The 27703-nt window shown below is 40.2% G+C and overlaps 1 protein-coding gene across 2 annotated transcripts; it reads left to right on the top strand.

Moving 5' to 3' along the window:
* Window positions 1-1000: 1000 nt before the first annotated feature.
* Window positions 1001-26243, top strand: LOC145787858 (uncharacterized). 2 transcript variants are annotated; one of them, XM_082599692.1, is made up of 28 exons: window positions 1001-1127; window positions 9359-9451; window positions 9792-9927; window positions 10117-10348; window positions 10952-11125; window positions 11410-11522; window positions 13490-13576; window positions 14123-14243; window positions 14653-14940; window positions 15285-15349; window positions 16263-16431; window positions 16593-16756; window positions 17123-17259; window positions 17642-17821; window positions 18167-18302; window positions 19388-19597; window positions 19779-19850; window positions 20188-20283; window positions 20482-20585; window positions 20758-20899; window positions 21084-21149; window positions 21713-21862; window positions 22080-22268; window positions 22502-22663; window positions 22943-23081; window positions 23515-23723; window positions 23795-23918; window positions 24251-26243. In XM_082599692.1, the coding sequence occupies exons 1-28, from the start codon at window positions 1090-1092 to the stop codon at window positions 24316-24318; spliced, it is 3864 nt and encodes a 1287-aa protein (XP_082455818.1). In that variant the 5' UTR covers window positions 1001-1089; the 3' UTR covers window positions 24319-26243. The 2 variants fall into 2 exon arrangements, with proteins under 2 accessions (XP_082455818.1, XP_082455819.1); XM_082599693.1 differs by having other exon boundaries at window positions 23515-23732; window positions 23828-23918.
* Window positions 26244-27703: the final 1460 nt, after the last annotated feature.

The raw sequence follows: 27703 nt of genomic DNA, 5'->3' as shown, positions 1-27703 counted from the left end.
CATACTGTAGCCTACCCAAAGAATACGCGGTGATTTCTTTCCTGGTCTGGATTTGAAAGTAACCCATGTCAACTCTACTGTCAAGCAATGTTGCTCATTTGACACCTGTTAAAATATTTCTTTCCTCTTCCATGCAATTGTTTGTAACTTTATTGTTGATCATCTATTTAAATTAGTGTAGCCTACTTTTTTATAGCTTTTTTTACTCATTTATTTCATACAAGCTTATAAGAAATTAAAAACACATATAAGCCGACATTTCTAGCTTTATAGAAGTAAAAAAACATGCCACGTAGATGGAAATTTGATAATGTAACAATATGCACTGTTTTTGAGGATGTTCATTACTTTTTGTGAAGTATTTTTTAATTTATGGTTAACTATTTTATATCTTAGGTAAAATGTATAGTATTTTTTTTAATTTACAAGTTTCTGTGTGCGAAGAACTTTTTAAATAATCCTTTGAAATTGCTATTATTTTACTTTCAGAATTTCTGTTCCTTTAACAATTTAAAATAGTTTAATAATGTTCTCTTCTCTACTTTATGTTCGTTCCTTTTTGTTCAATTGTCTGCAAATTTCAACTTCTTGTGAAAGCAAGGTTCTATGTTGATCAATTCTACCACACTAATGTTTCGCATTGAAGGCTCTGTGTGTTTCAAAAGATTCCTGTAATTTCCAAAAAATTTTGGTTGTGTTTTGCATTGTATTTTTTTCTGAAACTTCAGCTCTAGGAATGCATAATCTCTGATGGTATTTTTTGCAACTTTGATAACCAATTGTTTACTGAAATTTTAATGTTCTTTAAAGCATGATAGCTTAATATTGACTCTTTTTGTCATTTTTGTGTGTCCATTACGATTTAATGCTTTTTACAAGCCACAAAATAGAATTTCTGGGACCCAAGTTGTACCGTACTTAGGTTAACTTTATTGTTAAAATATGCTTAATGCATGTTATTAGAGTACCGGTAGTACATGTTACCTGTTAACTTTTGTTTAGAGAAAGTACATCCTACAGTTACTTGCTTTATATTCAATCTTTACTTTTGTCTGCCAATCTTAATCATCACGAGAACATCCTACCAACATGTCTTCCACTGAAACTCTTACATTTGGGCCACAATGGTATGTAAAATGTTGTGTTATTTTAAACTCCTCTTTCATCTTAACTAGTTAATTTTATATATTGGTTTCATTGCCATTTTTACAACTTTCTAGGATGCTTACAAAACATGGTGCAGTGAAATATATATATCCCATATTTGTATTTGTAACCATTTTTTTCCAGGACCTCTGAAAATCACATTTCTTAACTTAAACAGTTACATATTCTTTTTTATTATTAGAAAGATATCTTTATAGTCTTATGTGTGTAATAGTTTGGTGGTATTGTTGTGTGTATTAAAATTGAAAGCACATTTTGTTATTGCTGTTTTAATCCCAAAATACGTCCAAACATCACTGTCAATTTGGCGGAATAATTCTGCGCCATCAGCATAACAAAACAACCATAAAAATATGTGTGGTAAATATTGCGATGATAGCAACAACACGAGAACCCTGATAAAAGCATTTCTCTTTGACATATATATTTTTAGGCTGTGGATAGTAGGGTGGCTCTTATTTGGCAAAAAATGAAAAAAATTTGAATTTTGTGTGGGACACCCTTTGAAAAGGTGAGGTTGTCAGAAAAAATAACTCCTGCAAAAAATGTTTGACTTTGAAATTGATTTAGAGGTGGCCCTCCCCCCCTAAAGTTTTGCGCCCTCCTCCCAAATACCAAATCTGCATATCTCAAAAACTGCTTGAGCTAGAGATACGGTTTTTGTGTCAAAAGATGCAGAAAGCATGATTTCCTATGTGCTTTCTGAACAGTGATTGCGTCTATCTTGAGTAGAAAAGCAGTTATTTAGAAAAAACCTGTTTTCGGTATTCTAGCACAAAACAGTGCTAAACAAGTATTGTGGCCCAAGCTATTCAATAAACAAAGTTCATAAACTAACCTGTAAAACTGGTAAAGTAATAAACGAAATAAGTATTCCTAAACTTTTATGCATTCATGCATAGCTAAAATGCCCGTTTTTTGTCATATTCCTTGGAGAAACTCCTGAGCGTGGAATCCGCTTTCAAGCTTCAGGTGCTATGCATCGCACTTGTTGGATGGCGAAGGCGATTTATGCAAAAGCTTGGTCTGCATTTATGGTATCTGTCTGAAGAAATGGTTGAACTAGCCTTGTTTGACTCTCGATTGTCTGTGGAAAGTAAAAAGCTAATGGTGGCAACCATGTTAAATGAAACAGCAGAACGTCCACCAAGGAGACGAAGCATCAAAGTAGATGCGTTTCTTAGCAATAAGGGTCTAGAACAGTATTGCACCTCTAATTCAAAATGGCTTCAGCTGTTGGGTGAAGATGAAGCAATAATTAGACTTTCAAAGGATCCTGCTCATTGGACTGAAGATGGTGCATTTATTCAAGGTTTACACATGGCGAAGGGACTTTCAGTAGTCAATGACAAAGCAGAGAGAGGAGTTGCTCTCAGTCTAATCCCGGATTTTAACAAACTCTCAACTGAAGATGAGTACCAACTTCAGTTTCTTTTGCAAGTTGTTACTGAACACAGGAAACTGTTGAATCCAAATTCCAACAAGAACAATATTGTCGATTCTTCTTCGTTTAAACCTTCTTTGTTACTCCAGGGGTCAAGGGGCTCTATCTTTTACCACCCTTGGGCAGTGCCGATGTGGTTTAGATGCTTGAGCAGGTGTCGAGTAGCAATTGCATTGATTCGTCATCCAGTTCAAGCAGACCACGCACACCATTTGGCGCAGTTACAGATGGTGTGGTCAGTGGTTTGTTCCTCTATGCCACACTCACAGATTGCGGATGGAGCCATCCCCAATTTGTGCATATTTGAGCGGAATAGTCTGACTCCAGTAGCCCAGTACGCAGGCGGTTGTGCCACACCCAGGCCTTCCTTGGCAAATTATGCATTCTGGTTGGATGGGGGCTGGTGTCGAAGATAAAACTTTAGAGCCTTGAGGAGTTCTTCTTCCTCTCTGAGCTCCATTTGTTGTCCTCCCAGGTAGCCGCGCTGATGGATTGGTTTTCAGCGGTTTTCATCAGGAGTTGTGCGTCACATACAAATGGGTGTCTCGATTTCAGTTGGCGAGGATTCTCGATTGCTCGCTCACAGACTTGTAGAGACTTGAGTGGAGCAAGTGGTTGGGGATCGTAATGCCGAGAAAGAGACATGATGGCTTCTTCGCGACAAAACTCAGCTGGTTGGTTGCCTGCAAGGACAGGGAAATTGTCCGATTGTGTAGGTCGCAGACATCCTGTCACGATACGCAAGGCAATATGTAAAATATTGTCGATAATATCGCTTCTTGCAGTACTGACCAGAATTACATTTTGAAATGAATATCGTTACCAGTGTTCCCTCTAAGGTGCAAAAATTAAGAAAAAAAACGAAATTTTATAGACGGTTTCATGGTCACAAAAAAGGTTGTAAAATCAAGATTTGGTCAAATGCGTTTTTTCTAAATAACTGCTTTTCTACTCAAGATAGATGCATTCAATGTTCAGAAAGCAGATAGAAAACCATGTTTTTTGCATCTTTTAAAACAAAAACCGTATCTCTAGCTCAAGTGGTTTTCGAGATACGCAGATTTGGTATTTCGAGGGAGGGCACGGAACTTTAGGGGGGGAGGGCCACCTCTAAATCAACTTCAAATTAAAAAAAAATTTGCAAGAGTTATTTTTTCTGACAACCTCACCATTTGAAAGGGTGTCCCATGCAAAATTCAAAAACTCAATTTTAAGAGCCACCCTAGTGGATAGTGTTGCCAGATAAGTGTAAATAGATAAAAGTTTGTAACACCAGTTGTGATAACATTATTAATAAACAAACCGTTAAAATTTTTTACGTCAAATTCTTTTCAAATGCAATATATTTACAAATTTGTGAAGTGGATGCCATTATACCGATGCCGTGTGGTTACTTGGTTGTATATGTCTGTGGTTGAAGAAAGTGACCTCTTTACCAAAATTGTATTATATTATATCGATGGTTGCAAATACGCACATAGACCAAAGTTGAGTTTAATAGTGATTTTTGTTGAATTGTTGTTTTATATGTATATATATTAGGGTGGCTCTTATATGATGGTAAAAATTTAAACTGATTTTTTTGCTGCTCTTAGGGTGTCAATTGGATACAATTGGTATAAAAATACTGCAACCAAATTTTGATGCATTTTGATTGATCTTTACAGGTAGTCCAGAGGGGTGTAACTTTTGTAAAATCGTGTTCAGGTTTAATTGCAGATAAAGACAAACGGCTATCAAAATTCAGCAAAAAAAGGCCCATTTCCAACATACTACGAGTAGCTCTTTCACTAGCTGCCGGGTCATTCCATGCCAAATGAGCAAATGGGTTACACCACATGTCATAGATTTTTTTGAAATTTGGCATACTTGTAGATGTCAAAGAAATATGAAGAATACAAAAAAAAATTTTGAAAAAGTTTAAATATTAGCAGAGTTATGGTCATTAGTAAAATCACCATCTTTGCCTGTTCCGCTTCAGTGATGTTGTCCAATTTCCTATAGTATTTCTAATTTCTTAACCTATGATCAAACAAAATGGCTGAAAATTGCTAGACAGACATTTTAAGATCCAAGGTAACCAAAAATGTAAATTAAAAAGTTTGACAGAGAACTTCTTGATATGATTATAAAGGTTTCAACTTGCTACATGCATTTTTCGAAGGCCAAACTTTGAGGGCCCAAACAAAAAATGGGTATAAAAATTAAGAACTGAAATTCACATGTATTGGACTTATACCAATACTCTTTCATGTCAAATAAAAAAATTGAATTAATTTTGATAACTACTATGATAAAAGCTAGATTTTCTGACTTGCAAATTTTGACCTTTTTTACACTCATTGTTTAAGATTTTTGTCTATGACATCACAATTTACATTATTGCTTGTGGATGACATCACAATGTACATATTGTTTGTCATAATGCAGCTCATGAATGAATTGAATACTGGTAATACACTAAGGTTTAACGTTGTAGGCCATGCACTATAGTAGTTATCATATTATTAGTACTACATTAGTTTTACAATAACACAATTGTTATGGATTCATCACAGCATTATGACATTGGAAAAAAATAAGGTATTGTACCATAAAAATTCACTTTGCTAGAAGCATTGGGTTTTTGGACATTGGTGGACTTGCAGAAACAGATGAACATGTTTATTATGAACCTTGACATTTCTCTGCTTCAAGCAGGTAGACGGGCTTTGAACACTTGAACAGTGGGAGAAGTATCTTTTCTGGTTGCAAGATCTGTGGAGCATGTTAGCAATAATACATTGCTAATAGGACAACCTAAAATTGAAATCACAGTTAAAAGAGTAATTAACTCAATAACTCTACAAGTTACCACTACTATGGTGCATGGCCTATTGCACTAAACCTTAGTGTATTACAGTAGAATTCGCCTATAGTGACACCTGAAGGGACCGCGGAAAAAGTGTCACTATAGACGAATGATGACGTCGTTGATAACGTCATTTGTGCAGTATCTGCGCATCCCGTGTTGGTTTAATTCAAACCCAGTCAGCAAATCAATCCTTTATGGTTCCACCTCTGCATACGTTAAATCAATGTAAAAAGATGGATTTGCTGGCTGGGAACTGGCGAATGCTGATAAGGACAAAATATGATTCCAATTTAAACTGGAAATACACCGTAAAGTGTCCTTATACGGAAATTTTTGAGCCCAAAGGACAGAAATGTGGTGTCACTGTAAGCAAAGTGTTCTTATACACGAAGTCACTATAGGCGAAGTCATTTCTATGCAAAACATATGGTTTGCAAACGGGACTTTGCAACAGGTGTCACTATAGGCGAAGTGTCACTATAGCCAAAGTCACTATAGGCGAATTCTACTGTACCAGTATTCAATTCATTCATGAGCTACATAACAATTGTCATGACAAACAATATGTAAATTGTGATGTCATCAACAAGCAATAATGTAAATTGTGATGTCATAGACAAAAATCTTAAACAATGAGTGTAAAAAAGGTCAAAATTTGCAAGTCAGAAAATCTAACTTTTATCATAGTAGTTATCAAAATTAATTCAATTTTTTTATTTGACATGAAAGTGTATTGGTATAAGTATAAAACATGTGAATTTCAGTTCTTCATTTTTATACCCATTTTTTTTATAGGCCCCCAAAGTTTGGCCTTCGAAAAATGCATGTAGCAAGTTGAAACCTTTATAATCATATCAAGAAGTTCTCTGTCAACTTTTTAGTTTACATTTTTGGATTCCTTGGATCTTAAAATGTCTGTTTAGCAATTTTCAGCCATATTGTATGATCGTAGGATAAGAAATTAGAAATATGACAAGAAATTGAACAAAATCACTGACGGGAACAGGCAAAAATGGTGATTTTTCCAATGCCCATAACTCCACCAATGTTTGAAATTTTTCAAAAATTTTTTTTGCATTCTTTTTATTTCTTCGACATCTACAAGTATGCCAAATTTCAATAAAATTTATGACATGTGGTGTAATTTTTCCAAAAAATTTGCTCATTTGGCATGGAATGACCCTGCCATTACTCGTTTTTAGTACAGTAATTAGGAATGACGACAGTACCAGTAACAGCAACCAATTTAGCTGTACTGGACACAATCCTTAACGTCCAAAATATCTGAAAAAGAAAACCAAGTTTAGCAATCAAACATAGGTACCGTAGTACACATTCACACATCAAATAAATAGTTAGTGAAAGTTTTCTCAGTTTAAGACAAACAGCAAATATGCGGCTGAAAAAAATACCACCGTGCTGGTAGCACTGCTGCAGCCTTCTCACATTACAGGTTACTTGTAACTGATAAGTTTATATTATAGATGCTGGGCCATTCCGTGTCAATTCACACAGTCAAGAAATTGAACCCCCCGATTTTCCTTAAATTTTACACACCTTTTTACTATCCTATATGATGAACACCTGTACAACTTGAGTGAAATTTATTGAGAAACACGAGAGTTATGAAGCATTTAGTTTGGGGGGGTCTGCCGAGGGGGCACAATTTTTTTATTTTTGGCCATGATTGAGGCCCTATTAACTTACTGCTAAACTAAATTAGTTTAACAACCCAAAGTTTTTACAGGTGATAGTACTTCTGCCAAATATTGAAAAAACATTTCAGTGCAAATTTTCACTGGGGTCATGGGTAACCTGGATTTTTAAAAGCACCCCACTTTTTGCTTTTTTCATTTCGCCCCATGTTTCACATTAAATACCTCCCAACCCCTTAAATATTTTGTACCGGTACTGAAATTTTCTCAGTTCATAGAGAATCCTGTAAACAACATTTCTACCAAATTTCAGCCAAAACCAATCAAAAATGGGGAATTGGCAAGGTTTCAAAATTTTGGAAAATTGTAGCCGAGAGCTGGAAATGGCCAACTTTGGATGTCTATGACCTTTTAGTGTGGCAATGTGAACGATGTTATGTTTTCAATATTTGGCAGAAGTACTATCACCTGTAAAAAATTTGGGTTGTTACCTAATTTAGTTTAGCAGTAATAGGGCCTCAAACATAACCAAAAATAAAAAATTGTGTTGTGCCCCTCGGCAGACCCCCCCAAACTAAATGCTTCATAACTCTCGTGTTTCTCAATAAATTTCCCTCAAATTTTGCAGTTGTTCATCATATAGGATAGTAAAAAGGTGTGTAAAATTTAAGGGAAATCGGAGAGGTTGAATTTCTTGACTGTGAAACTGTGAATTGACATGGAATGGCCCTGCTAGTGACCTAAACTTTGAGTAGGCCTATGCGTGGACTACCTCTAAACATTATCGAAATGGCCTAAAATTTGGCATGGTCGGTTTTTTCAGTGATTGGATCCAACTCAGAGGGTGAGAGCGAAACATTTCCAACTTTCAAAATTAAGAGCCACCCTAATATATATATTAATAAGTTTGATGTACTTTATTAGGCTACAAAAATATGAAATATTATTTAAGTGGATTATATTTTCCTGGATTCATAACCTAAACATTAGCTTACCGTAATATAAAAAAGTGATAGCACATTCATTAACACAAAAAAAAGTTTAAGATTAATTATGTTTTGTCAATACGCATAACATTTAGTCAGACCACTCAGCATGCGACAACTCAGCAAGTATATTTCAGCTACTGTTCATGTCAGAAAATGAGATTTTTTGCTAGCATCAGACTTGCTTGGTCGTCGTTTGCTAAACTGAATTTGCTGACTTGTTGCATGTCAAGTATCGGCTTGGTCAGTTTTTACTTGCTTAGGTTCATCATTTACCAATTTCAACCACTTGCTGAAATGTTGCTAGCTCAGTAGTCACTTGCTCAACTGCAATGTGCTGAGTTCACAACTGATGAGTTGTAGGAGACCGTGAGGAGACTTATCTAAACAGTAATGAAACAATTGAGTCTAGAAAGAATTCAAATGGGCAATTGTTAAAAAATTGTGACATTTTCAAAATTCTTATTTTTCTGTAAAACAATTTTTACCTTATGTGGTTGCATTGTTTTCTTAGAAATTGGCAAAGCATATCGGCATGGTAATTTCAGAAGCCATTTAACCGACTTCTCATTGGTGATGGCTGCCGGAAGCTCATTTTCTGCAATCAATGCATTCTTTAGTTTGTTTTTAAAATGGTTTAGTGTTTTTTTTTGTTTTTTAGTATTTTCAATTGCTTCATAATTACGTTTTTTTTAATATTTTTTAACAACTGTTTTCATTGCCATAATCTTAATAAAGAACTGTAAAATTATAGCTAGCAAATAACCTATTATAAATTTGTTTACTGTAATTTTAACTTGGTTCTGCAAGCTCAGCAAGTGTATGATTTGAAACCTAATTGGTGGATTTGCAGTCTAGTCGCCTAGTAACTTATTGATGTCTTCATTATTTCAGAACAGATATTTTAGAGAAACAAAAGAGTTAATTTTGTTTCTGCATTTAGATTTAGAAACAGATTTTTTGGGCAAAAACTTTTTATATATATTTGTTTCAAAAAATACACTTATAAAAACGACTGACATCCTTACATATATGCTAGAGATTTGCATGGCACATTTTTGCTGATGTAATTCATGATTTTGTTCAATTATTCAGGCGTATACCATGGCCATTGATGACGCCACATTCAAAGGTTGAGCATCTATATAGCCTACTTGATTTTTATTTATAATAATAAAAGAAGAATGCTGGACTGGCATATCTGCATTCAGTAGCTACAAACTATATTTTTTACTTATCTTTTGACATGCAGGCTTAGAGCTCTGTCTGGAGGTGCTGGTGTCGCGAGCCCTCCTGTATCGCCTGCTGTTCCTAACACGGTTAAGTTCAAGCTTGCTCAATACCGGTAAGCTTTTCATTAGCTCTAATGTTATCCAGTCCACTAAATAGCATTGTTCCTTGATTATGCCAGTTACAAGATGTTGTAGCTGTAAGTGCTGGTTGTGAGTAGGACAGTCAGTAGGTTACACTTTGACAATAAGTTGCCAAGTAAATATATGGTGTCATTTACTTTTTTATTCTATGAAGAATTCAATCTACTTTATGCATTAATAAATGTTCATATGGTTGAGTTTTATTGTCCAATAATAATGGACACTTAACAGTTTATCTTGTTGGTGACTGGTGTGTCAAGTGAATGCTCATGCAATCAATGTCATGTGAGAATTATGAAAATTACTCATCAGATATGGAAGAGAAGAGATGCTGGCATTGTTTGAGAAGCAGGATGAGATCCATTCTGAGCTTCTGGAAGTTCCTACTTTAATCAGTGAAGAAGCTCTACTCCCCATGTCTCTCATTCCATTAACTGAAGAAGATCAGGTTCGTACTCAATCATTTCCTTAGTGACCAGTCATCTACTTTATGTCGAGATATATTTACAAGAAAGGTTTTTTTAGTGATTGCAAATGGTTTATCATAGTTCCCATCAATGAATTGCTCATTCATTCAAAATTCTTTTTCCTATAAAAATAATTATCACTTTTCTTATTTGGCTTCATTGTTTTGTAGAGAGCGTTTTCAGGCGGAGTTAACAGCGACGCATTTCCTCGAGGTCGTGGTGGATCGGGCCCATCAACTCGTGGCCGCTCTGCTCCCTCTCGTGGAAGGGGGCGAGGTCGTGGTGATGTATATTCACGTAGCATGAGTCAAACAGATGATGGGGCTGGCCCCCCATTTTCTAGAGTAGGTCAACGAGAGTATAACCGGAGGGAAAGTTGGGATGAACGAGGGTACCGGGGAGGTGAGGCATCATCTGGTGTAGATAGACTTTGTAATGGTTACATGAACACCAATTCCACCTCAATAATCATAATGCAAATGCTGGAATTGAAAGTGTGCTTGTGTGCAATGTGGTTGTTAGGGTACTTGATTCAGTGTTAGAATTATTATTACTCACTGCTGTTTGCGATATATTGCATCTATTGCAAGGTGTTTGAAGTGCAATCTCTGTTTCACAAGGAGTTGACCTTTCTGGTTGCACTCATTTTCATCTCAACATAAAAGCTGAACGAAGGCACATTAAGGTTCCAACATGCCCCGTCAATCATACTATTGGATCCCTTTGCTCCCACAGTCAGATTTATTGCATGTTTTGCAACTGGCAACTTGTTATTAATATACACTACAGTTAGCTAGCTTACTGTGTTTCGAATGTCGAAAACTGCGATTCAACCGCGATACCATTTAGTAAAATTTTGGTAAATACTTGACATTAGTTTTTGATTTGGAAGCCTAGCTTTTGAAAGTAATTCGATAAGTTTTAACAAAATGTCAACATAAGCTAAATCTAAGGACATTAACGTGAGGTTCAAACAAGAGCTGGTATACAAACTTCTTCATTCAGGACGAGGAGGTTTTGATGATGGATCCACCAGAAAACCGATCCGTCGATCTGACGCCAGCGAAGATTGGAGGAGTGATGCGAATCGGGGTGGTGGAGATGGGACCGAAACAGATGACACTCGGTCGGAATGGCGACCTGCAGCCCCGTCTAGAAGGGAGAGTTGGAGAGGTACCGGTAATTAACCCTGGAAACTTCTCTATTTGATCATATTGCCAAAACTCTTCCTGTGCTCTGATAGAGATGCTTTGTGGTATAAGACTGTAATGTTATCTGAGTAAATCGCACAGAATTTGTTGGAACTTCAGACTTCATAACTAACCTTTCAATATCATTTCAATACAAACAAGAAAGTTTCTTTCCCATCATAGTTGATCATGGAGTTTTATGACGCAAGGTTCGCTATTCCTTCCTCAGTTATTACATCATCAGCTATTACGTCATCATCTTGTGCCTTTCAGATCAAGGAAGGTCTGGGAGCGGGAATTGGCGGGAAAGTAACAATCGGACCAATGAGCAGCCTCCGTTTCGCCGCTCGATTAATAGAACCCGGTCGCTAAGCAACAAATATGACGTAAGTGTTTGTGATGCAACCACGTCATCATACGTTTCGTCATTAACGCGCCCAGAACGAAAAATAGAGTATCAGTTAAGACAAGCGAAGACCATGGTCAACAAAACTTAACAAAAGGCATTCAAAATGTTTCCATAAAACATTTACTTTTCTGTGGATTTATCATTTGAGGGCATTGGCGTCAATTTTTACTAAAAGACGCTAGTTACAAGGGAGCGAGAATTTCCAGTTAATTCTGTAAATAATTTCTAAAAGTTGCCGACTTTCAGGCTAAACGATTATAATGCACTATTTGTGGACCAGCATGTCACTGTCAGTCTGTCGCGATTATCCTGCAAAATTCTGCGCATTATTCAATTTGGCTGTAATTGCGTAACGTTGACCAAACACCCTGGAAGACACAGCCTTGTAATATGTGGCTGGCAATTGTAGAGGTAATAGGTAAATGCTGAAGTAGCCAAATCGTACAAAATATAAATTGCGTCGGCAAAAAAAAGTGCCAACGCAAATTTCGAACATGGTGTTAATTACGGAAATCTAGCAAATCAACTTTTTTTACATTGATTCAACGGCTGTGAACGTTTATAGACGTTGCATCAATGTAAAAAAGGGCTGATGTCCGCCAACAATTGGTTAACTGAGGAGAAAAAACGTGTCCAGTAGGGGAGAGGAGAATTGTAACTTGCTTGAAATATCAAAGCAATTGAGTTCAAACAAAGCTAGGTCAGTGAAGTGCGCGATGAAGACTCCCCAGTCCCCATGACGTTCTTGAGACAGAGATGCTCGTAATGTGTGAGAATTCAATCGAGAAATCATAAAAGAAAATATGTTTAATGGTCTTGATCATAAATATCAATATTGCGGCTTTGACCTTAACATTTTCTTCAATTTTCGTGCCGAAATCGTGGCACAAGCTAAAAATACTTATCCAAGTTGCTGTTAAACAATGAAGATTGAATATTGTCTTTGTTGGTGGGTGTGGTATCGCTTTAAGCTTCGAGCCTATTTTACTTTATTTACTTGTGTTTGTCTGTAATTTTTTTTGTGTGATCAGCTGCCTGCATACGATCAGCTGCCTGCGTAACGACGTCTATTACCACTATTTTTACCCAGCCAACCTTGCACCATTGTTTCATGCGGCCGCTGAGGTTTAAGATTGACTGCGACGATCATAGATTGTTACGTAATGAGAACGATGTACGCAAAAATAAAAAAATGATTTCTTTAAATTGAACAGATCTTTTTGCTTACTGAGCAGTGAATACAAATCCAGTTATTTTGTTTCGTGAGCTTTGCGTATTAAATAACCGCATGAAGTTTAGAATCGACAAGGAATCACTAAATTTGAAAATGCAATTTGAACCTGGCACATAAACGTGTCCAAACTTTTTACTTCGGCAATTGCCGACTCCATTTCGTAATTTTACGTTGGCAATCATTTTTGCCGCAGTAAAAATATGTCAAGCTCGAAGGCTGGACACATCGCGAATATCCATGCATGCTTATTGCAGTACTCAGTTAAATACAACGCAGTGAATGTCGTTCGTTCAGGATTGAATTCGTTGGTCCATCAAACAAAACAGCTTTTGTTATCTAAATAGTGTTGGCGATTTTCGTTTCACACACTCTTGATAAATAGCTTGAACAGTTTTCGCAAAATTGGACTTTTCTTGCTATGTTAGATTACATATTGCCAAAAGTCGTAACAGACTCTTCAGACAAGTTCGTTACTCAACGTTAAATAGAATTGATAAAATTTCCACCGCACGAGCAGACTCGCAACCTTTGTTACAAGACATTTGGCGAAGCCAACTTTTGGAATTTGAACAAAGGTAGCTTGTTGTGTATTCGCGCAAACAGCGCAAAACCGGCAGTTTTCTTACAAAGTTGTCAATATTAACAACAAACCGAGCTTTAGGATGTTTCATTATTACTTCTTCGTTATCAATCATTCATCTCCTCTAAAGCAGGGCGACTCCGGGTTGATGCCAGAGTGGGCAGAGGATGCTGATGATGCGGAAGTGGGAGTGTTCACTGAAGGATCCTTCCAACCGGTTAGTAATTCATCGATTGTTCGGCATTTGCCTTCTTATTGCAGCTTTGGTGCAATTAAGTTCATTATTGTTACTAGTGATGATGTCGACCATTGGACAAATTTAAATGCCATGACCACAACAATCTGCTTCGTCAGGAAGCGTGAACCTTCCACTCACTGACAAGAGCAATATGGTCATCCTACTATTGTTTATCTTTTCACCATGAACGTCGGTCGTTGTTGTCTGACTGTTATTCGCATCAAGGAAGTCAATACCGCAGGGGAGAATCGACTCAGTAATTCCCTCCATAGTTATGGTTCACATCAATGTTTACTAACTTTCGATCATCAAACATATTGAAAGCCAATATCGAGCTGTACATTCATTTTTTTCTACCTTAGCGTTTATAAATTATTGCTTTCATATATTTTAATTGATTTGTGCGGGCTCTGTGTGGACTTGGTGTTTAAAATTCGAAGCTAAGAGACCAGATAACATGACAACCACATAACAGATAACGTTGACAATGAACGAGATTGGTTTCATTGTCTGGTTGTTGCTCAGAAAACCATCAAGTTGTCACCTCAGAACAACAACTCCGTTGAGTGCGGACAAACCTCAGCAAACCTCCTCGAGAGAATAGAAGAGAAAGACAAACCTCCGGAGGAAGAGAAAAACGAAAAAGGTGAGGCATAAAACATTCAAAATAACAATGACTGACAATGTGTTCCTAGAAACCACCTTGATGCGATGAGGTCGGAAGAAAGCAACCCCTTTGAAATCTTAGCAGCGACCGGCTACGTCACTGGCATCTATCCCATCTTGAGCAACGACTTCCCTGAGTAATTATTTTAGATCCGCAAGTCAAACTGAACGTTCGTAATGTACTTTGTCACTTCCTGCCATATGGATCGCTACCAGCAATGCAATGACAGGGTCTTGGTCAGGAATCGAACCCACGATCTCATAACTACTTGATCACGTGATTGTCTTCGTCATGATAATGAACAATAACGTCATCCAGCTATGACGTGGGTGGTTTGTGATGATGTTGTCCCGGCTGTTGTTTAAATTGATTCGGTGATCTTCATCAGAAGCATTGGAGGTCTCGGATCAACCGGATGTTGGTGAAGACACCCCTGTTCTTTCCTCCTCCTCACCATGTGTGCGGAAGTTGAAGCCGATCATCGGAGATAAAGCAGCTGAAGCCAAAGACCCTCCGTTAGATGTCCTCCAGGAGCCTCCTGCCGCACAATCGGAAGCATCGGAGCCTGATGCGGCAGCGACTTCCGGCGCTGAGATCCCTACACCAAAACAGGACACGGTGGAGGTAGAGAGCAATGCTGCTGCCGTGAAAATCCCCACCAAGCCAGACAAAACAGGTAACTGCATGAGTTCACTCATTTGGCCACGTTCACAATTCTCAAACACTTATTCTCCATACAACTTGTTACTGCGATATTCCCTGTTCACTTCCTTATGACATGCGCTATCAATTACATATTTATTGAATGTTTTTGAATCTTAATTTACACAAATGCTACAAAGTAGGCTGGTTGGTCGTTGTTTTGCGTGCACATTGACTCCCTCAGCAATATTACTGGCCCGCCAATGCAACAACAGCCTCGAGCTAATGTGGTTCCAATGTGTTTGTAATGTATGCATGTACCACCACACGAAACAACAGTACGATTGATATGATGATGATTGATGATGTTATTATTAGGCAACAATAACGCGACGACGGGCGGCGGACACGACGACGATCCACATTTGCACCACTTGGAACAGGTGACCACTAACTTATCATAATTGTCATTGAACTGTTTATTAAATTTGAAGAAAGGTTTTAAAGTAGCAGTAGTGAACCAGTTTTAATCTGGTGATGTTCCCGTTACCGAGGGTGGCCGGATTCACCTCCAAGTACGCAATCGCCTTCACACCCTGCCTCCACATCGATCTGCGATCGCGTTCTCTCTTGTCAAGCCCACCTTGCTGCTTTCCTCCTCAACTTGCCTTTTCCACGTTTTCTTGGGTCTTCCTTGTTTTCTACGACTCTCCACTCGCAACTCTAGCGCTCTTTTCAAAACATCATCTTCATTCCTCCTCAAAACATGCCCATACCACCTCAGACCTTACTTCATTCGCCTTCGCCAACTTGTCAACGTTCTCATTCAACCCAAGCAAGTTCATAAGTTCTTTGATATTCCTTTTGTCCATCAGCTTCACACCACACATTGCTCTCACCATCACTCTCTCAGTTCTTCTTAAAATCGCCAATTCGTTTTCCCGTCAGCACCATGTCTCTCTTCCGTACAGCATTGCAGATCTCACGCTCTCATTTTCAATAAAACATTTTCTACCACATAACTATTCTCGACCATGTTTAAATTTCACCCAACCGCTTCACAGCCACCACTGGCATTCAACCTATCTCATAGATAGCAAAAGGCATTCACTGATTCAACTTCGTCATTCAGCTTTTCAACAGGACCAACCATTCTTTCTTCAACCTTACATCTTTAACATTCAATACCATCTCCGGATCTGCATGTCAACCTCTTCATCTTTGCACATCTTTCATGTATCCACTTCCTGCATTTCTTACACATAACAGAATTTGCTACCACTCTTCTTCCGCATACGTCACAATTAAAATGAATTGCATCAAAGTGAATACTGAAGTTGCTTCATCATTCTCCAGGCGGCGTTAAAGCTGGTGGACTCACTATCTGGATCTGATGACCGGTTTGAATGGGGGACTACAAGAAGGGAATCTCCCACCGTTGAACCCCCGCTACCCCTACCAAATCCTGGAATACCTGGTCTTGCGTCAAAATGGTTCTATAAAGACCCCCAGGGTGACACCCAAGGTATGGACGGAGCAGAACTTACGACACGCAACAAAATTCATAAAAATTATTTCGTTTCAAAAACTAAGATGCTGTTGCTATGGTTACTTTTTCCAATGGTTGCATCATCTTTTTCTCCTTTTATAGTATTCGAACCCACGTCGCTTGTTTTATATCTGCAGGACCGTTCGGGTCATCGGAGATGAATGAGTGGTTCCTAGCTGGGTACTTCACCCTTAACCTGCTAGTGAAGCGGGCTTGTGACCCTAAGTTTGTACCCCTGGGTGACCTCATCGCGAAGTGGGGCGGGATGCCGTTTGACGACAAGCACGGTCGGTCACCCCAAGTACGTTGTTTCAACGTTTATATCAAACCAACGACGTGGTACGCGTGGCAACAATCCAGACAGCAAAACAATCGTTTTTTACATTGATTTGCTGTCCGAGAAGTGTTGTTTTGATTGTCAGCTTATGATAATTTGTGCCTTGAAAGCAAGATGAACAAAGTGCCAGCTCCTTGCCGAGACTGAGCCAGTAGATCTCCAGATTATCAAGGGAATGTTTTATATGCGACGATATTTCAAAGTCATTAATTTCTGTTTTCCTGATTTGTACTCATTTGGCTCTGTTTGCTCATAATGCTACTTTAGCATCGCTCATGAGATTTATTTGTTGTTTGTAACTGAAACCGGTTGTTTCTTTATCGTCTGCAGCCCAGCAGTGGTGATTTACAACTTTTGGCTTTACAACAACAACAGCAGCAGCAACAACAACAAAAACAGTTACAACTTCAACAACAACAAAAGCTCCTACAGCAACAGCAGTTGTTGCAGCAACAAGAAATCTTGAGGTGATGCATTGCGTTGTGGCCTATTGCTTTAGGTGATCACTACCTGAACAAGTAGACAGGTAGTGCCTGGTTCAAATCCAGGTCTGGGTATAGTTTGTTGTTATTTTGTGATATGGTGGTTTTTAGGCATGAGTGGGCAACGAAAACTTCGTGTGATGCTCGGCGCCTGCCTGCGTAGCGCCCTCGGGGATCTGCGGAGGGAGGAAAACAGATGAATCGTCCTAATTGAAAAGAATGAATTGTGCGCAGTGAAAGCAAACTTCCAACGCTTGCATTGTCACGTTGCACTGCAGGCTTCTGCATTGCGGTGGTTGATGCCCCGCATCACTCCAGTAGAGCTGACCTGCAACCTGGTGGTTAACTTTTGTCTATTAATGGTCAGGAACTTCCAGCAGCAACAACAGCAGCAGCAGCAGAAACAAGCTTACGCCAACATGGTGCAGCATCTGACCAAGTTGGACGAGTTCCGGTCACTTCCCACCCAGCAGCAACATGTCGTCCTCACTCAGTACATGCAAGCCCTGCAGCAACAGTCCTCTCCTGCACCTCAAGCTGTCAACATGTAAGCAGTGATTGTAGCGTTGTCGGCAAACTCATGATGCTCATATCCGGTCAATGATAAACTTGTCTCTCGATTCCTGGCTCCTCGAAGCGCTGTAGCAAATTGTGATCACATGAAGATCCTTCTTACCCTGGCAGTAAAACTTGTCACTTTTACTTCTACAGACGATGAATCAATGTAAAAGTGACGGGTTTTGCTGTCTGGGTTAGGGTAAGAATCATCCAAGTCACAAACATCAGTGTTGCATCTGGCACATTGCTGCCTAATTCATCTTCCTCCTGTCCCTTACAACTTTTCATCTTGTTATTTGCTCCACATCTTTTTTAAAAGTCTCTTTCCACTCAGGTCATCTCCTGCTCCCATCCATAATCTCTGGGACTCCGACTCCTCTGCGGGAAGACGGCCATCTCCAGTTCCCATGGCTACTCAACAGCAACAACAACAAATCATCGAACTCCTGAAACAGAAAGCGTTGGAGCAGGTGAGTTGATGCCGCTGGATCATTCGTGGTTGCGATGAGTCGTTTCATCTTCTCTGCCTTTAGAATCTTTGCAAGCAATAAGCGGCTACCAGTTGATCGGGCAACATCGTGGTTCACTCTGAGATGTCATCTCATTGTTGAAGTTGAGGCTCCTCTACAAACTTAAGTGGATAAGACATTGGCTTCCCAATCATGCGAACCTGGTTCGACTCCGGCTTAAGCTGGTTGTTGACAAACACCGCTCACCTCTTCCCAGGGTGTCATAAGTTGGTTGAGCACAGTTGCTGAAGGAAATGCGGCCTAGAACGAGGAACTGGCCACCTTCCTTTCGTTTGTTCCGAAGGCCTAGTGTGATAAGAACCTTATCTTTTTATTCCCCAAAGCTCTGCAACTGAATATGGACTTTTTAACCTGACCCACAAACTTATGTTATTTAGAGAGGCTGTACTGTTGTTACAGATTGACAGGTTATTGCTCCTTGTTTGCTGCCAAGTTGTTGTATGAGCCGATCAAATTACAGTAATCTTAATGTGCATCGTTCAAGATTGATTGTCGCAGCAGCGCAATGAACTTTTGAACAGCTTCACAGCTTCCATCAATTGGTCTTGTTACCATCTTTGCGTCGCTTGTTGCCAGGTGATCACTGCCTGAGCATCACTGCATGGAACCCGCATCGATCGCCATTGTGATGTCATAAGCAAGCTATGGCCGACCCGCGGGTCGCATGTGACCCATTTGAAGGATCCAGCCGATTGTCCACTGTTGTTGCAACTTGCAGGAAGTCTCATAATGTTAATTATATTTGTTAAAACCGTCAGGTTAAATTTGAATAACACCTTCACAAAATTGGATTAGCAGCCAGACAGCACCATTGACGCATTCTGATAAAACAATCGTAAAACACCGTAGTATAAAGGCACTAATGGAGTTATCACTGATTTTACTGGTATATATATTATTAATTCGCTGTGCGGCTCTTCTTAGTATGACGACAGAAATTTTGACCCAGTAACGGATTTCGGTCTGACATGGCTGTCATTAGCGGTAACAGCGTCTTCGTTTTGTTAATGATTTATCTTCTGTAGGAGCAACTTTCAAAGAAGAAGCAGGAAGAGATGGAAGAGCAGCAATTAAGAGAACTGAAAGAGCAAATGAGACGAGAAGAAGAGAAAAAAATCCGGGAGCTTCAGGAGCAAATGATGAGAGAGGAAGATCGGAAGAGAAGGGAAGCTCAGGAACAATTATTAAGAGAAGAGCAGACGAGAAGAAAAATTGAAGAATTGAAACTAAAGCAGGTGGGACGAATGTGATGCAAGTGACCCAGGGAAGGTGATCAACCCCTTCACACCTCGCGATGTCTCAACATTGATGTTCTTTGGTTGGTTGTAATCAGTATGTGAGATTGTGAGGTCATAGAGGTCTTGCAAATCGTTTTGTTTCCTACGTCAAATTATGAAGTAATCTTTCAAATTTTAGATGCAAGAAGAGGCATTGAGGATCGAAGCGGAGAAAGTGAGAATGAAGAAAGAAGCGGAGGAAAAGAGACAGGTAAGCAATGAAAGATGCTTTCAATTGCACAGCATCCAGTTATCAATGCTGCCACAAATGTTCCTCCTGAAAAGTTTAATAACCACAAATCTGATCACTATCATTTGCTGATCCGCTACCCCTTTCCATAAAATAATGACTTTGTCAACATGGCATTACCAGTACAGTCATCATCCCATTATACTCATAACAGTTTTGAACCACTGCTTATTTTCAGCATGACCAATTGACCACATCTTCCCTGCATGCTGAATGTATCACATTCGTTTGCGATTTCCTTTAATTCCATTGTGACATCATCGAAACGTTGTGACGTGACAATTGGTTGCTGTTTCAGGCGGAAATCTTGCGGGAGCAAAAACTTCAAGAAGAGCAGGAGAAACTAAAGAAGGAACAAGAACAAAAGATGAGAAAAGAAGAACAACGACGAAAGGTGGCTGTCGTTATCGCTTCCTGTTTAGTAATCATGAATTTGAAACCCTCTTTTAGTGGTTGCTTTGAAAGAGGTCTCGGTATCTTAATTCCAACCAAAGAAGATTTGTGAGCGCTGTGGCAGCTTGCTGGAATACTTTGGTCTGGTGGTCGTCAGTGACAATATCATCTGTGTGACTATCAATAATTTTTACTGTAGGAGGAAGAAGAAAAAGCGAGAGCAAAGATAGCAAAGCTTGAAGAGGAGGCGAAGAAAAGGAAGGAGCAAGAGGAAGAAAGAAGAAAAAAGGAGGCCGCAAAACGGTGAGAAGGCTGCATTGCGACGTCATCAATGTCTTGCGTATGTGCTTAGTATACTGAGCTCAGATTCTTGAAGACACGCGTTTGGCTGCTTGTGACAAGAATGATGGATTTTAAAAGCTAAACTTAAGGACCGAAAAAAGCGGATTGTAACTTTACAACTTTTGCTCCTTAGGCAAGAAGAAGAGAGGAAACGGGCTGAGAAAGAGATCAAAAGAAAAATGGAAGAGGAGAAAGAAAAGCAACGCAAACAAAAAGAAGAAAGACTCCTCCAACTGCAAATGGAAGAGGAAGAGAAAAGGCAGAAAGAGAAACAGGTGATTCCGTCACCAATGTTTGGAAAAAACTCAATATTTAAAATCGAAAATAATTTCTGCTTTGCTCTAACACTTGCTTCTTCACTGCGGCCAACCCTGGGACCGAGCTCATCCGTTCAATTCCTGACTTGAACTACGTTTGATCAACTTCTTTGTTACTAATTTTATTCTTTGTCATCCGCAGGCGCAAGAAGCAGCTGCAAAGAAACAGATGGAACTCCAGAAGCAGAAGGATGATGCCTGGAGGAGGGTAGGTGTATGTATGGAGGAGGATAGGTGTCTGTGTGGAGGAGGATAGGTGTATGTGTGGAGGAGGATATGTATCTGTGTGGAAGAGGATAGGTGTCTGTGTGGAGGAGGGTAGGTGTGTGGAAGAGGATAGGTGTCTGTGTGGAGGGGGGTAGGTGTATGTGTGGATGGAAGTACAACGGATTTTGACTAAGATTTGCAAGTATGTGGGCGCATGATGATGCGTTGGGGTGTTCTTAGTTTAATTTCATCGTCGATCCAAGGCTGTGCTTGTACTGTTGGGTACCAATAAAGTCTGGGTTACAATCAGACTAACCTAAAATCGGAAAACCTCGCTAGGAAAACTCGGAAAACCGGAAAACCTCGGAGACAAGATAGGTTAGACTAACCACTATGTTAACTCCATCACTGCACAGTGAAAGAAATTGTGGATGTTAATAACTGTCCTTTAGTTACATTCTTGTGTTGCTGATCAAGAAGAAGCCACATCGTTTTATTAGACCTATTGTGACTATGTTCTTGTTTTGCGCCATGCGTCTTTTTCAAACAGAAATATTTCCTCAGAAACAGCAGGAGCAACTTAAGAACATGAAACTCCCGGCCACTGCCAACTGGGCGCAATCGCAACCACACAGTCAACCTACCTCCTTGGCAGCTCTGGCCGAAATACAGAAGAAAGAGGAAGAAGAGGAAAAGAAGAGACAGGAAGAACAGGTGAAATCGTAACGATTCAATGACTCTAGTTTTCATTAGGAATGGCCAATCAGGATTCAGGAGTGTGCACATCATTGTCTTCTGTTCTTCTGTATCGCTATGTCCATTCCTCGCATTCTTTATGCTTCATGATAATCTCATTCATCGGTGGTTCGTGCTTGTGACGCCCATTGATTTCACAATGTCGCATCTCTCCATCCAGCGTTATGTGTTGCAGATGCGCATCATCAAGCAACAGCAGCAGCAACAGCGGCAGACACAACAGAAGGGTGTGTGGGGAGGATCGTTGGCTCCGGGAACCTCGTCATCATCATCCAGTGGGAGTCGCCCCATGTCGTTGATGGAGATCCAGATGGAGGAAGCCAAAAAGATGAAGCAGAAGAAGAAAACTCAACCCCCTCAGCCGGTGAGTTGCATTTCCCGATCAATGTGGCTGGTACCAACCTCTGCAACTTGATGAGTTTTGACATTCAGCATCTCGTGTGGTATTTCTCTAATTCCCATTAAAGTGACAGCAATGTACCGCTAACATTTCGACCGCAAGAAGTTTTTGCTTTCTGCCCAACTTCATGTTGAATCAACGCCACCTAGGTTGAATACGTCACTATGACGAGTAGTGACGTCATGAATGTGTCACAGAAGTCGGAGATCAACTTTCAAGCCGCCGCTGCCTGGCGGAGCCGCCAACCCAGCAACCCCATGTCTGTGTGGGGCTACTCCCCCCCTGTCCAGCCCGCTGTGAACCTGTGGGAACAGAACAACCTCCCTCAACGCGCCCCGGAACCTGCTAAACAACAAAACGTAAGTTCATGACTTTGTAACTTTGTGCGTCGTCAAACTGTTATGGGAGGAGTGGTGGTTGAGTTTATTTTAGCCATCCGAGTGCGCACAAGCCAACTATGCAGTTGGGTTGAAGAAGGGTCTTGTGGGAGCTTGATCGTTGACCTTCTGGTTGAGGTTGGCAACCCTAACGAGGTTTCATTATTGAAAGTTGCTCGTAGCTTTGACTTGTCATGGCCGCGCATCATCGTGACGTCACTATTATGTTGCACATCATCAATGAAATCATTCTGTCGTCAGCAGTCGCGAGGAAAGCACAACACCACCGACAGTAGCAGCAATGTGTCGTCGTTCTTCAAGCAGCCCGGTGGAGGGGATCAGTTGACCGATTGGTGCGAGGGACAGTTGAGGGGGATACCAGCTTCCAAATCCTTGGATGGTGAGTAATGCGGAAGACTTCATTCAACAAATCAACTGGTTTGCATCGATGCAATATCTGCAGACGTTGAGTCAATATATGAAAAATCAAATTAATTTGTAGTCTGGGACTGAGCTGCGTTACGTTGAAGGAAATCGAAACAATTCGAAACGCGGTGAATATGAAACTAGGATGTGATTTTATAAATTGAAGGCGCTTGTTCCACCAAGCGTCTGATTTGAAGCAAGAAGTGCAAACATTCTTGAGGGTGCCATGGCTGCCTATTCAATATTCATCAAACATCAGTCAGCTTGTTAACCACTCACTAATAACCCAATTGGACGTTTTTAACTTTTTCTCTTTTTTTATTGCTTCGCCAAGACAACAAACAATTTTATATCATTAACGATTCCAAACTTCAATCTCGGTTCATCTTGTTCTGTTCACGTTTCAGTTCCCACGTTAATCAGCTTCCTCAGAGATATCGATTCCCCGTTCGAAGTGAAGGATTACGTCACAGTGTACCTGGGTGACACCAAGGCATCACGTGACTTCGCGGATGGGTTCATCCAACAACGGAACAGCCTGAGAAGGCAGCAACAAGCTGGGAAGCAAACGAAGCAGCAGAAAGAGAAGAAGCAAGATCAGTCAGGGAAGCAACAGGTCAAGTTATGGACAACATGGTTCGACTTTGTTCAAATAGAACAATCGACTAACGTGACGTTTTGTTGCAGGCACAACCGGTTCAAACCGGTTCCAACCAAAACAACGCAGATGACCTGGAAGTTGTCACTGGCAGCACCAAGCGGGGAAAACGAAAACAGAAGAAACTGCAGAAAGTCGACCCAAGCATACTAGGTGGGTGATATGTACCTGGGTGTAGGTACCCAAGCATACTAGGTGGGTGATATGTACCTGCGTGTAGGTACCCAAGCATACTAGGTGGGTGATATGTACCTGGGTGCTGGTTTTAAATACAATTCCCGTACTTTGTTCTATGATCGCGATGTGCAATGAACCTCAAACATGATGAATGACGTCATGTACCATCTAGAGTTGTTGCCGATCTGTGCATCTCATCCGTATGGGGGTCGGTAAGTGAACACGTATGGGGGTCGGCAAGTGAACACTTACCCAGCCATCCAGTGGTGACGAATGTTGTTCTCTAACGAGAAACTTTCTTGTTTCAGGATTCTCTGTCAATGCCGCGTCTGATCGCGTTAACATGGGAGAGATAGAAACCCCCAACGATGGTTGAAGCTGATTGGTTCCTAGTTTAGGCTGTTTCATTCGTTGCGTCCTCTAGCGGAGGTCGCCCGGTGCATAAACTGCGTAGATACTTCCCTTTACTGCTGATGAACTTACATCGGCGCGTAAATTGTTACTTGGGAGGTTGCGGGGGGGGGTTAATGACAAGAACTATAAAACACTTCCCTTTTTGATTTTATTATTTTATTTTGTGTATTTCCACTAGATAACCGGCTGCAAGCATACCACTAAGTGGCGCCCCACAATTTGACGTTGGTATAAACTTTATGACGTACATATTAAAATTTTCATCTTATTTGTATGCGCGCTGGAGTGTCGTTTCAAGCCTCCTCCCCCATTCCCCCGGTTGTTTCAGGGCTATGGAGTCGGAAGGATTTTAACGTCTGACTCCGACTTGATACAAAACAACCAAATTTTGTTTGCAATAGTTTTTTCACAATATTGTTTCTTGTTCTCCATATTAATCTTCACAACTTCAGCGGAAAATAAAAGTGTTTGTTCTTGTTTCCATGAAAGTCGCCTTTCAATTTCGATCACAACGTAAAGTGAAGTTAAATTTTTAAAAAATAAAAAAAGGACAAAAATTTAAAATAATCTGGCAACACCGAAGTCGGAGTCGTATATTTTTCGCCCGACTTCACAGCCCTGGATGTGTTGTGTGGCGGCTCATGAGCATCAAGCAATGACATCTGACGGTGACTCCACAAGCAAACATTTCCCGCGGTTTCTGAACTGGTTCATTCCGAAGTCCTTGAATTATTTTAGAAGTATTAATCTCAAACTCCACTTTGACTCCAAACGCAAACCATAAATCACAATGTACCTTCCCTCTCCTCTGTCATGAGAAGCATATTTTGAAATGACTGTTTGGAAAATAAAACCATAGAAGGACACAAAAGTAACAACTGCACCAACAGTGTAAATATTTGTACGTCAGATCAAGTCGCAAAATTCCTCCTGTGCTCCTCTGGTCCCGATCCAGCCAAACCGCGTCTTTTATGAAACTTCTGTCTTTGTGGTATGTTTGCGTTGCGTTTAATATTTGCCATCATAAGATGTTGCTCTTACGTAGTGGCATTTTATTCGTTCGAGCGTGAACTGAACACCCAAGATCCTCATTTTTACTTTTGTTTCAAGTCTTTGATTATTTTCATGATGCGATGAACTGAAACTTCTGTCTACAACTGAACTGACCAGGAGAAGCAATTTCCTTATCATCTGTTTTGCATCGTTTTACGTCGATTGATAACAAGCAAAGTTTTGCAAGATTTCAAAGCAACTATCCAAGTTGTTTTGTCTACAATTAGATAATACAAAATGTGACGTAACAATATGTTTGTTTACCGTCCCGTGTGCAGTCACACTTGTCTGGTGTGACGTGCTGGGTTGAAGCAAGGTTGGCGTGGCAACCACGATGACATCACCAAGCAGCTTTGTGGTTCTCGTTCGCATATTCAACGTTTGAATTGTAATTTCACCGCAATATTTCTTGGGTTCCTGTAATTTGAACCATTCAACATTGAGCGACGTTTGGTGTCAATCAGTGGTTTGTTTGAAGGTGACGTAATATTGACGTGGTTTTGTGATCATCTCGCATTTTTATGTCACTTGATGTGACGTCACGAAGCGGTTCTGGAAGGCTCAAATGAGATAAATTAATCACAATGACGTCATCACGATTGTGGTATTGCGACGTCATATAAACGCCACTGACAAAACTCAGTTTAAATCATCTTGTCGTGTGACGTCATGCTGGTGGATTGTTATATCACTGTGAATGCGCTCGAGTTTGCGTCGGCCTCTGTTGAGGAATCGCATTGTTCCAACGCAGCTCAGCGTAGGTGTAATGTTGCCCTTCGTCAGGTCGCCGAGCTGTTAATTCATGCTGTGCCTCTTGAAATAAACATCCCGGTGAACCGGTTCCCTTGTGTTTGTGTCCTCACATCATCAAGAGCTGCCCGTGTGTTGCATCTCCATCCAGAGGATGGTCCAACATTTTGTTTCACAGCATGCTCACTGACCTCTTGGTTCAACACCAGTGGCGGATTGAACGAAACAAAGGTTTCGGGAGTTTCTCAAAAAAGTTGGCACTTTAACGTATTCTCCTGTGCCAAAGCAATCATGCGTGACATATGACATCACAGTCATGTAACTCAGCACATGATATTCTGAGCATTCTTCTCGAAAGAATTTTAATGCAAAGTACATTAAGTAGATGTATCACCACCAACGGTAAGGGCAAGGGAATAGTCATTTCGATTCCCACCACCTGCCATTAGTCTTTTTTCTTCAACTGAACCGAGTGCAAGAAGGATCTTAAAGACTGCAATCAGTTGAGTTCATAAAGGAAAGTGTTCAAACCTTTCTGAACAATAATCACGATCTGGCGCTAAAATGTCACGTGATTCTGTTATGTCACGCATGATTGCGTTACTGCTTTGGCGCAGAAGAATACGTTCAAGTGCCCACCAACTGTTGGTTGGTTTTAAATCATTATCCTCGGACTGACAAAGCCTTGATTATTCCTGGTAGTTGCGCGTACTTGTAGACTCTTACGCAGGCCCGTTACCGAGATTGGTAGAGTGAAGTGTTGTTGTCGGGAAATTATTCCATCCATTAGGAGCCGCTGAATGGAGAGCAGTTCTGAAATGCGTTGCGCATACCCTGAGAGTCGAACCAGGGCCGCTTGATCTTGGGCCAGGCGCTTAACCACTGAGCTAACGGGCCGGACCAAACTGTCATTCACATCTGTGACCTAACACCGGCCTCGCCTGAGGTTGATAATTAAATTCCTCCTCTCTGCTACAACAGCCTTCACTGCTTGTCTGAGGTCGGGACTAGGTAGCTTGATACAATGAAGTTACTTGTTGTGAATGATTTAATTGTGCTGCTAAATGAGCCTTAGCAGCGGATACAGAGAGGTGAAGTATGGCTACTTGCAACGCGTTGTTTAGCGCACACACAGAGAGGTCAAGTATGGTTTCTTGCAACGCGTTGTTGGCAGTTTCAAGGTTTCCATTCAGCACAAACTTTTTACTTCATACGAACGACGCATTCTTCGGATTCATTCAGGGAATGTCCATTTATGCGATATAAGATGGAAACACTGAAGTGGCAAAGCCTTGGTTAAACTTAAATGGTAGCTACTTAAACAAGTCGAAATTCTGCCACTGAAATTGACTACAATGCAACCGCCAACCAATCAGAACGTGTTATGTGAGGCTACCGTCCAATTGTGACCTTTCTAGCACTCAGCCAGAGAGTTATGCTTGTTTTGAACATTATTTGGTAATTACAGAAGAAAAAGAGAAATAGCAGAGGTGGGAATCGAACACGCGTCAATGAAATGACTAATACTTTCTAGCCCTAACCCC

This window comes from Aplidium turbinatum, chromosome 18, assembly GCF_918807975.1.
Source record: "Aplidium turbinatum chromosome 18, kaAplTurb1.1, whole genome shotgun sequence".
Lineage (NCBI taxonomy): Eukaryota > Metazoa > Chordata > Ascidiacea > Aplousobranchia > Polyclinidae > Aplidium > Aplidium turbinatum.
This window is presented reverse-complemented; position numbering and strand designations above follow the sequence as displayed.